Source organism: Pithys albifrons, chromosome 2, assembly GCF_047495875.1.
Source record: "Pithys albifrons albifrons isolate INPA30051 chromosome 2, PitAlb_v1, whole genome shotgun sequence".
Classification (NCBI taxonomy): domain Eukaryota; kingdom Metazoa; phylum Chordata; class Aves; order Passeriformes; family Thamnophilidae; genus Pithys; species Pithys albifrons.
This window is the reverse complement of record NC_092459.1, coordinates 3112722-3123885: the sequence shown is the minus strand read 5'-3', so window position 1 is coordinate 3123885 and position 11164 is coordinate 3112722. Positions and strand designations below refer to the sequence as shown.

Sequence of the window (11164 nt, the reverse complement as noted above, 5' to 3'; positions counted from 1 at the left end):
AATCAGTTTTAGCTTCTAGAAAAACCCACTAAACTCACAGGTAGAGACAGTACAGTTTGGTCTTACCAAGTCTGATGGAAAGGTTAGCTCAGTCTAGTCCAGCCTTTCCAAACAGATGATACAAAATATCTCGCAGTAATTTCACCACATTCTGAGGATCCCAGCCTGTGTTAGAATTAGGAGAACCTAACAAAGAACTCTCTCCAATGTCCTGCCTTTTACAGCATGTCTAAGCCTGGGTTCTACCGTGCAAAACATTCCCTTTGTAGTTGCTCATTAACTTAACCTCTTCATGCATCTAATTAATTACTTTAAACTTCCGGCAGGATAAGAAAGTGACTGTGCTCAGTCCAGCTACTGCTCTAGGATATCCGCAGGGTAGAATCCAGTACCCTGGCAGTAACAGCACACACTTTTTCTAGGGGCCTGAGCCTCTTTCAAGTTCAGATTTATCCAGAGTAAAGCATTAGTAAGTAGTAACTGGTACTTTAAGAAGGAGGGGAAAAAAACAGAACTGGTTAAGTTTTGGATTGTGTTTTTAATCAGTACAACAGAAGCCCCAGAGAGGAAGACACAAATTAGTACAACTTCCACACATTTCTAAAGCCCAAATGTATTTTTTTTTCAGTGGACAGTTAAAAGTAACCCTTCCCTCCACAGTCCCTGCTCCCTCCCTGCTGCATCAGTAAAAGGCAGGCTCTGGCCAATACCAAATTACACTGAACTGGAGCTTGTGAAAGAGAAACCACATTACACACTACCACATACCTCTGGCACTTGAAATTATTTTTAAAACCATCAAACTTGTAGAAAAAAGACTTGGTAACCAAAATTCTCTTTTGGGTGAGCATTAACAACCTCACATTCTCTCCTCAATGAAAGATAAGGTAGCATTTAAAGCTTTCTACATAAAATCCAGTTTTTTATGTCAAGTTACAAGATGGCCATTAACAAATAAGTAAGAGTTTTAAATAAGAAAATCATTAGCATTGGTCTTCATCAGAAATTTACATCTATACACCTCAAACACCACAGAGTATTTATTTCTTTTTTGAGATAAGATCTGTTAACTTTTCCCTTTACATTTCCAGGGTTTAAAATAAGATTTTGGAATCCTGGCTTGACGACTGCGTGTCAAACTTTCAATTGTTGCCTTTTAGCATGACAGCCTTCAAAAGACAATTATCAGCTTTATTACAAAACCACCTTCAGCAGAGTTCACATCTGAGAAACTTTCCCCGGGGTTTAGAAGCAGCAATTTCACGCCTACAGCCCATGAAACTGGGTAGTTCAAAGATTCTCAGATTAAACTGACAGCCTTGAGATAAGGTAGCAGTGCCATCTCAACTGGAACTGTGGATCTAACTCATACACAGACACATGTCCAGAAATGTCAGAGCCACCTGCTCAGTGTAACTGCTGAACCACATGGCTTTGCTCAAAATAGAAATGATACACACCACTCCTCACAGACTTCCATTTTCTTTCTCAGCAGTTTCTTGTTGTAGTACTGGCTTAGGGTAGAAACAAAAGTCTTGGATCTTTCTTATACACTCTATCCCCAAATTTAAGAGCAAACCAGAACATATTCTCCAAACAAAAGTAACTTTGAGCTCTCATAAAAAGAGATCTTCTCTCCAACACAGGTCCAAAAAGACTAAAAGACGTCAATATTAATTTTAATTTAATAAAAAAAGGAAATATAATTTACAAATATTAAAATATATTTAGTCTCTCCTGGCTAGTCATACTCTAGAATTTCATTCTGAAAGTGCTCAAAGGTTTTAATGAAAAACTAAGCATCTTTATTGTGTTAAGCAGCTCTTCCAGTGAAAAGCCAGCAGTTTCACTATTTTGTTCTGAAAATATTTCTACAGGACATTAATCAGGCAGAACAGAAACAAGTCAGCAAGGCCTGGCTGTACAGTATTAGACACAGATAAAGTGCATCACAGAATGCCCCCAGTGCAAGTTCAAACTGTTTTCCTGAAATCACAATGTAGCAAGCGAGGCTCTGCTCCCTCTGTGCTATCCAATTAAAGGTTCATCATCATCACTTTGCAACTGTAGCCGGGCAAAGGGCCGTGGGTGAACGACTCTGTTCTTGGAGATGATTATGATGCAGGTGAAGGTACTCAGGATCACGAATGCCCCAATAACTATCCCAATCGCTTCGGGAAGATTGATGCACCACTGGTCAGCCAGCAGGCACTTGGTGTTTCCCAAAGTGCCGTTGTGGGGCTGTGGTGTCAGCCCCAGGATGTGGCACATCATGGGATAGATGTCCACGTTGTTGATGGAGCTCTGGGTGTAGCCGCGGCGGAAGGCGGGCCCGTGCGCGGCCAGGAAGGGGTGCATGCTGGGGAGAGCGTTGTCATAGCCGTGGTCACCCACTGCAGGGAGCAAAAGGGATCAATTAATGTCACAGGGTCTGTCTGCACATCCAGCACCCCCCTCCCTATCTCCCTCCCCCCCTCCCAAAAGTGTGTTTTAACTAAAGCCTAGTGCAGAACATGAGCCAACAGTGTGCCCAGGTGGCCAAGAAGGCCAATGGGATCCTGTCCTGTATCAAAAATAGCGTGGCCAGCAGGCCCAGGGCAGTGACCCTTCCCCTGCACTCTGCATTGGTGAGGCCACACCTTGAGTATTGTGCTCAGTTCTGGGCCCCTCAGTTCAGAAAGGATATTGAGGGGCTGGAGCGAGTCCAGAGAAGAGCAACAAGGCTGGTGAAGGGACTGGAGCACAAGCCCTATGGGGAGAGGCTGAGGGAGCTGGGGGTGTTTAGCCTGGAGAAGAGGAGGCTCAGAGGTGACCTCATCACTGTCTAGAACTCCCTGAAGGGAAGTTATAGCCAGGTGGGGGCTGGTCTCTTCTCCCAGGCACTCAGCAATAGGACAAGGGGGCACGATGGGCTCAAGCTCTGCCAGGGGAAATTTAAGTTGGATATCAGAAAAAAATTCTTTCCAGAGAGAGTGCTCAGGCATTGGAATGGGCTGCCCAGAGAGGGGGTGGATTCACCATCCCTGGAGATTTTTAAACTGAGATTGGACGTGGCACTGAGTGCCATGATCTGGTAAAGGGACTGGAGTTGGACCAAGGGTTGGACTCGATGATCTTGGAGGTCTTTTCCAACCCAATCCATTCTATGGTTCATGATAAACACACACATCAGACCAAGCACTGAAGGAATCCAGAGTTCTTTCCCCAAACCCCAGAAGTCTTTTCCCATATTGGCCTTCAGCCACAGTTCTCCCCCTCATTATCTCTTTTCCTTTCAGTCCTTAACATTTTCAGCTATCCCCCTTCCCATTCCTCAAGCCAAAGTTGAAAAAGGAGGTTGCCACTCCACCACGAGTCAGTAGCTGGAATGGAAAGTTTTACTTCTCAGATTTTTGGTAAGTCATCTCTCCCTTGCATAGCAGATACTTTAATTACTTCTTAAAAGTCACACACCTGTCCCTTGATAGTGTTTGGTTTGGACATCTCAAGTACCCTCAAATCATGCTTATCAAGATTAAGTACTTCTGGTGAAGGGACACAGAGACAAACCCAAGAAACAAAGGATCACTGTGCCTCTGACAGACACACAATAAAACCTTTGTGGCTACGAGGTCAGCAGTACTTGGACATTCTGTAGGTTTTTAAGACGGAATATAAAAGAGCTAAAAAGCAGCCATAGTCAAATTTCCTAACAATATTGCTGAAAAACCTGTCCAAGATGCCAAAATTTCTCATAGCACACTCAGCATCATGTATGAGTGACTGCATTTAAGTCTGAGTCCATTTCTTAGTAACAGTTGACAAGATTCCCCGAGAACTGTCTCCTTGGGTGCTTCACTGGTGATGCAAAATGTCCAGACTCTGATTACCTTACACCACTTCAGTGAACTTCCACTAATCCCTTTTAATGTTTTCCACCATCCCCTTTGTTACCACAGAGATACCACTGCAGCACATCTTGTTTGTTTTAACACAATCCTATGTTTCTTGATTTTTTTTTCCTTTTTGCTACTTGGTTGTTTTGAGCAGAGCTCTTTCAACCCTGAGATCAGCTCAGTTGGTTAAAACTTGGTTTTAATAATGCCAAGGTCATGGGTTCAATCCCCTGTGTGGGCCATTGACTGAAGAGTTGGACTCGATGATCCTGTGGGTCCCTTCCAACTCAGAATAGTCTGTGTGATTCTGTGAAATGCTCCCCAATGAAGTTCCCAATCTTTCAGTCTGGAGTAGGATTCTGGTGTGACATATTGGTACACTTGGCATTCACTTTGTCCATGAAGACAATTAAACAGGATTTTAGGCTAAAACCTGCCATGCCTGATTCTGAGAATCAAGCACAATTGATTTGAAAAGTGATTCACTTCAACTGATACAACACTGTTCCTTATACAAGTTACTATCAATTTTAGGTTCATGACCAGAAACAAGAGACCTCTATTTGAGAACACCTGTGCTACATATTGTCAATAGGAAGATAATTGTAGCAAATCTGTGGGGAAATTAAAATGTAAACACATGTTGCATGAAAAGCAGCACTTTGGTACAAATGATAAGAAAACCTGAACTCAAATGTGCAAAGGGCAGACAGTAAGAACAGCCAAACTGGGTGAAAATGAGTTTCCACTGCCCAGCACCCTGTCTGACAGCACTCCTACAGGGAGTCTGGGGGTCTCCAGCAGGGAGAGCCCTGACATACCAGCCAGCCTGAAACTGTTGGCTGCTTAGAAACTTCCTGGAAGTTGGTACCTTTTAATTTAATTCCTATTAATGGATTTCCCTTCCAAAAATCTGTCCAATCTCTTTCTGAACAAATGTATACATATATATGTACACACACATCTGCAACCAGAATTATAAGTTGAATTATCTTACTATTACAACAATGAAATCTCTATGGAATTTCTTTTTTGAGATATACTTTTATGTGACTGTTGCATTTTTTCAGTAAATTATACGTGCCCCCTGTCTGCCAAAACAAAATCCTGCACATGGAACACCTGGAAAAATACACACATATGTATATACACACACACACTTTCATCAGGAAGCATCCAGCAGGAAGGAACAGCTTAGCAATGCACTGAGAAGTAACACCTGTTTTGAGTTTTGTCTTTCAAACATGCTATTTGATGCCCCAACAGGAAGAACTCTGACTTGTTATTATTGTTGTGTTCCTACTATTTCCTGCCATTTGGTTTTGCTTCCTAGTACATGTACTCTAACATTAAATGTTGTGTTAACTTGAACATGACAAAGTGTTTCAGCCAACAGAATATCCCCCACCTCTTCCTTGTCTCTTAAAACACTCCAGGCTCAGGCTGAGAACATGCTAGAAAATGCTGAGCTGTTCCCAAATGTGCACAGTGCCACGACTGCACTTGCTAAAAGAGGACCATCCTGCAGCTGGCTGGAATAGAAACAAGGGAGATTACCAACATAAACCACAGAGAGCACCAAAGGGGAACATACACTTACATTTGGAAAGTGACTCGTTCTGTACAATCGTCCAGCCTTCGTCTGCAACCAGAATTATGGGTTGGATTCTCTTGTTATGACTATAATGAAATCTGTCTGGAATTTCTTCTTTGAGATACACTTTCATGTGACTGTTGCATTTTTTCAGTAAGTTATACACATCTTCTTTGTCTGCCAACAAAAAAAAAAATGCATGTGAAACAGCTGGAAATTAACTCCTGTTTACTACAATTACGTGTCAGGAAACATAAGATCCATTATTTCAAAACAATCATATTTTAAAAAACCAATAGCAAATTATTTTTGTCATATCCCTAATGAAAGCAACATATGTCAAGGTGGATTTCACTATTTCCTTTTATTTTAAATCAGACACCTGACAGCTGTGGTTTTGGATCAACAACTCAACTTACCCTCTGGGCTTGCAGGGCAATATTCAAGCAGAGAAATCAAGAGAAAGCAATTCTCTCCAAGTAGTCAATATTTTATCCAATGCAGTAAATATCTTTTTTTTTTGTTACTGTATGAATCACTTTGTTCATTAGTCTGGCCACAGTTTTGGCAATGGAGGTGAGCAGTGTCATGGTTTGAGATAAATCTGTTGGGAACTACTCTGAGATACAAAAATTGAATACACACCATGAAACCTGAAGTTTCTCAGAAACAGAAGTGGTGAAATGTTCACAGTTGGGGTTAGATTTTTACTTTGATATTTACAGAATGGCATTTTTTATTCTAAATAAACACATGGGTTTATTTCATGCTCACCTTAAATTACAACTGCACAGACTAAGTGAGCAACAAGAGAGCAGGCACATGAAGTGCTTATCTAGTGGATGAGAAAGTAGATGTACCAGGATCATCCTTATGATGATAACCCATAGCAATTTGACAAGAAACTCTCATTGGCCCACTGATTACCAAAGCAAAGTAATTTCTAAATAAACCAACATTCCTTAGCTTATTCATTATGTTCTGCAATATGCACTCCACTGGCTTTGCAAAAGATGTGAACAGTCTACCATAGTGTGTACTTTTTAGAGGTAAGATAAACAAGACTTAATTCTCAGTGTATGACTGTCTTGGTTTGAGATAAGCAACTGCCAACCCCCCCAAGCACAGAGAGAAAAGCCTCCCTCATAACACCAGGGAAAGGGAGGAAAAGAGAGGGGAAAGAAAAAACCACTTCAAACCCCATTTATACTAAAACTGCATATATTTTTCACAGAAAGAAAGAGACAATTAGAAGAGAGCACAAATATTCACTCACACAAGTCTGCAACAACAAGTTCCCCACTTCAATTTCTTAACGAACACACAAATTCTACTGTCTTAACTACACATTACTTAAGAAAAGACTTATTGCCCAGGGAGACAAACTCAAGCAGAAAGGAGAGACCCAGAACAACACATTTTACTTTCCTGAGATACCCTGTGAGCCAGTGGTGGGCCTGGTCCTCTCCACCCCCCCCGGGACAGCATCGTGCGTCCTCCCAAGAGGAGGGCTGAGAAGCGACTGCCTTAACCACTCCCACACTGGTTCCTACTGCCCTGGAGATGATGCCATAATGTGGTATGGAATACAAAGTTACTGGCTAGGAGAGGTCAGCTGTTAGCTCAGCCCAGCTAAGGTCAGGTCAGCTGACAGCTTCGGCCTAGTCCAGACTTCAGAGCCCAAATCTAGGCCCACCTGGGTGAACCCATAACAATGACATTAAAAACAGCCAAACAAAACATACTCTGCCTTGGCAGCACTGCAGCAACCGGAGTCCTGTCTATCAGAGTGTAGTTACTGCGCCCAATGCACTTGTCCAGGACAATCAGCTTCTTTGCAGAGCAGGAGGCCATTCCATGATCACTTGTTATTATGATATTAATCGTGTCCCACAAACCTGATGCCTTCAGTTTATTTGTAAGGAAACCAATATGTTTATCCACTTCTTCCAATACTCTGCGCATGTTGGTGGTGTCGTCTGGTCCGTACTTGTGCCCACTGGCATCCGGTTCTTCCCAGTATAACACGGCAAAATTGACCACTGGGTCGGAGCTGTTCAGCCACGCAACAATCTTCTCCACTCTGTCCTCAAACTTCACTGAGAAGTTGTACTTCATAAAGAACTGAGGGGTTGTATCGTTGATTTTTACATCAGTAGCAGGCCACATTGCAGCAGCACTCGCTCCCTTTCCCTGCTGTTGATTTGTTACCCAAATTGGAACTGCCTCATCCCACCAGAAGGGATCTGAATCATTGAACTGTGAAAACTTTTTCCTGGCATCTGCATCGTACATGTCATTAGCCACGATGCCATGGCTTTCCTCATATAATCCTGTCACTATGGTGTAGTGGTTTGGGAAAGTTTTGGTGATAAAAGAATTCATGACTTGTTTTACAAGTACACCATCGTCAATGAGCTCCTGAAGATGAGGAAGTTTGTAGGTTTCCAAATAATCTGCCCTGAAGCCATCAAAGGACACAAGGAGTAACCTGGAAGCACCAGCTGAGCGAGCACAACAGGCAACTATTCCAGCAAAAAACAGTATTAAGCTCATTGTTGAGACTTGTACTTCCAGCAGGTAATCAGATGCACCTGAAAAATTAAAAAAGATAAGGCATGTAACCAAAATACTTGTACTGGAACCAGGTTCACTGGCTATACATTATGTACATCTCCCTTCTAGAAGGCCACCCAAGTCAACAGAAGATTTCCCTACTGACTTCAGAGGTTTCTCACACTGTCATGGTTTTTCATATATTAAAAGAAATGAGCAATGAGATTTTTTTTTCATTGCAGACTAAATGAAAGGAAGAATTGTTTTCTCTCTTTTGAGCATTTATTCCATCATTCTGTGTGTCTTACTACAATTCTACATTCCAAGACAGTCAGTATTTTGGCTCATGTTCAAGCACAGGCACCTCAACAATTCTGGCTCCACATTTAAGAGTCCTCTGCAGCTCTAAATCCTTATTACACATCACTGCTCAGACCAAAAGTCTGTTTCCTACTGTTTTTCAGCCCACCTTTCCTTTTACAGTTTCACCCTCTCAATTTGCTGGAAGACTTCTGAGCCTTTCAACATTCCTATTAATTCAGTACTTATTCTATATACAGAACTGCCAGGGGTAAGTTCTACTTCTGCTTTCCTTCTAAGCTCTTGTACATGTACCACAGCAGTATTTAAACCTGGTTTTTATGTATCATATTTTTCTCAAAACATTTTTTTTAAAAACCATTAGAAACCTTAACTACGAGACTGGTATTTCTCACCAAGGAATTCGTGACTACTACGAATGCAAGGTATGATGTGTCACCTTTTTATCCCCCTAAATTTATTATGTGTGACTGAAGCACTGTTTGGGAAGGTCAAGAATGATCCTCTGTCTTTAAGAAAGAGGAAGTGAAGTTCCAGGTTTCACAAAAACTTCTGCAATGTTGTTAGACAGTGTATTTTCTTCTCAATAAGAGCCTGATTCCAGCAAATTTCTCCTTTATCTCACTTCCACAAAGTGGGTGATTGAAGGAAGAGCAGCAGCTGTTTTCTCAACTTTTAATAACATCAGCCCTTTCAAACTGCGAGTGTATTATTTTAAAGGTGTAAGGAGCTTTAACTTCAGCTGTAGCTTTAGCAGTGAGGGGGATTCAAAGCATGGGAAATCATTCCCTCCGTCTCTAACAGTTAAAATTCCTTTAGAAGATACAAAAGTTAGAAGAAAGGATCATCAAAAACAGCATTAAAGCACCTCCTAGTAGAGAAGGCTTGGAGCACGGAGCACCTTTAAAGAAGAAAAGAAAAAGGAGACCAGAAATGAGGAGCGAAGCAGCGAATCACCCGCCTGATGTCCGGTGATTCAAAAAGCAGAACGAGAGTTTTGAACAGCGCGCTAAAAGGCAAAAACACAGCGTCCGCCTCCAAGTGCTCCAAAGCCGCTCAGCACTTCTGTTTTTATACGCAAACGTCGCGGTTTAACCAAAGATTCACTCCAGCCCAGGCAGAAACAACACCACTACCCAGCTGCGAAACGCTGCCAGCGCTAGTGCCACCTGCTCCGGAGCTTCCGCACGACCCGGCCGGGTCTGGGAGCTGCGCAGCCCGGTCAGGACGGAGCTGTCCCACCTGCCGAGCGCCGATCCCCGGCACCGCCGCCGCTCCGGGACGGCTCCCACACACCCGCCCCGCACCCGGCACCGCGCTCGGACCGGGCTCACCGTCCCTACAGCCTCTCGACGCGCGACACCCCCGCCTCCGCCCGGTGCCCACCGTGAGATCCCGCTCCGGCCCAACTCGGGAGGCGGCGCCGGAGGTGACCGGGGCAGCGCAGGGGGGGCCGGTGGGGCACTCAGCGCCTGCGCACCCGCCGCGCCCGCAGCCCCAACCGGCACTGACGGCCCGCGGAGGGGGGCGCGGGAGGTCGTCAGTGCGCGCGGCCTCCGCCCGTTGCGATTGGCTGCGGGCCCGCTGGCGGGAGATCCGATTGGCTGCGGCTCGGGGGGCGGGCGCGGGGGGCACGGAGGGTGGGGGGGGCGCTGAGGAGGGGTCATGGGAGGCAGCGAGAGGGTTTCACTTTCGCAGCGTTAATTAGATCGGAAAGCGGCTTTTTGTGCGACACTGAGTGGTCAACACTGTCAACTCAGTGTCATGTCCAGGGACGGTGACTGCACCACCTCCCTGCGCAGCCCATTCCAGAGCTTGACAACCGTTTGCGTGAAGAAAATTTTTCCTAATGTCCGATCTAAACCGCCCCTGGAGAAGTTTGACGTTGTTTCCTCTCGTCCTACCGCTGTTACCCAGGGAGAAGAGACTGACTCCCACCTGGCTACAATCTCAGGAAGCTTTAGAGAGTGAAAAGGACCCTCTTTGATCCTCCTTTTCTTCAGGCTGAGCCCCCCCAGCTCCCTCAGCTGCTCCTCATCAGACTTGTGCTCCAGACCCTTCTCCAGCTCCATTGCCCTTCCCTGGACATGCTCCAGCCCCTCAGTGTCTGTCCTGAACTGAGGGATCCAGGACTGGACACAGCACTGGAGCTGCCTCATCAGTGCCCAGCACAGGGGACAGTCCCTTCCCCAGTCTGGCTGGGCACACTGTTCCTGGTCCAGGCCAGGATGAGGGAGCAGAGCTGAGGGGAGCCATGGGGGCTGTGGGATGCAGCTGTCACAAGCTGGGAGATGTGACAGGTTGCAGAGAGCTTGGGGTTTTATGGGGGACATAGAATCATGGAATCATAGAATCAGTTGGGTTGGAAGAGACCTTCAAGATCATCAAGTCCACCCCTTAATCCAACCCCACTTTGATTACTAGATCATGGCACTAAGTGCCACCTCCAGGCTCACATGTTGTCCCCCAGGGCCGGCGGGAGGGTCACTTGGGGTACAGGGTGGTTGCTGGGTGCCCCTTGGCTGCAGAAGGCACCATGGGGTGAGATGAGGCTGTGATGGGATGAGTGAGTCCCTGGGAGTTTCCGTGTTTTCCCAGCACGCCCATAATCTGCCTCCTGTGTCCTTTGCAGGTGCCGCAGCAGCCCCAGGCTGTCACCTTTTCAAGGCAGTGGTGGTTGCCAGCGTGTCTTCTGCACCTCCCTTTTGGTCACACAGCTCTGAAAGTTGGCTGTTCTTACTCTTTCATGCATATGACCTTTTTGTAGTCTCTTGTGAAAAAACTGGTTTACCCTGAAACTCAGAATACAGGCAGGAAA

At 44.9% G+C, this 11164-nt stretch overlaps 1 protein-coding gene across 2 annotated transcripts; it reads right to left on the bottom strand.

The window, feature by feature from the left end:
• Positions 1-518: 518 nt before the first annotated feature.
• ENPP4 (ectonucleotide pyrophosphatase/phosphodiesterase 4) lies at positions 519-9818 on the bottom strand. Of its 2 annotated transcripts, none has more exons than XM_071548215.1 (4): positions 9733-9818; positions 7215-8063; positions 5476-5646; positions 519-2393 (listed from the first exon to the last, which is right to left on the bottom strand). In XM_071548215.1, exons 2-4 carry the CDS (start codon positions 8023-8025, stop codon positions 2029-2031), a joined length of 1347 nt encoding a protein of 448 aa, XP_071404316.1. In that variant the 5' UTR covers positions 8026-8063; positions 9733-9818; the 3' UTR covers positions 519-2028. The 2 variants fall into 2 exon arrangements, with proteins under 2 accessions (XP_071404316.1, XP_071404315.1); XM_071548214.1 differs by having other exon boundaries at positions 9681-9760.
• Positions 9819-11164: the final 1346 nt, after the last annotated feature.

Excerpts from the sequence above, each read along its gene's own strand:
- ENPP4 (XM_071548215.1), bottom strand. The coding sequence starts at position 8,025 with ATGAGCTTAATACTGTTTTTTGCTGGAATAGTTGCCTGTTGTGCTCGC. Across the intron at positions 5,647-7,214 it reads TGCAGTGCTGCCAAGGCAGA|ACAAAGAAGATGTGTATAAC; the intron begins GTATGTTTTGTT and ends TTTTGTTGGCAG. Across the intron at positions 2,394-5,475 it reads GAACGAGTCACTTTCCAAAT|TGGGTGACCACGGCTATGAC; the intron begins GTAAGTGTATGT and ends TGCTCCCTGCAG.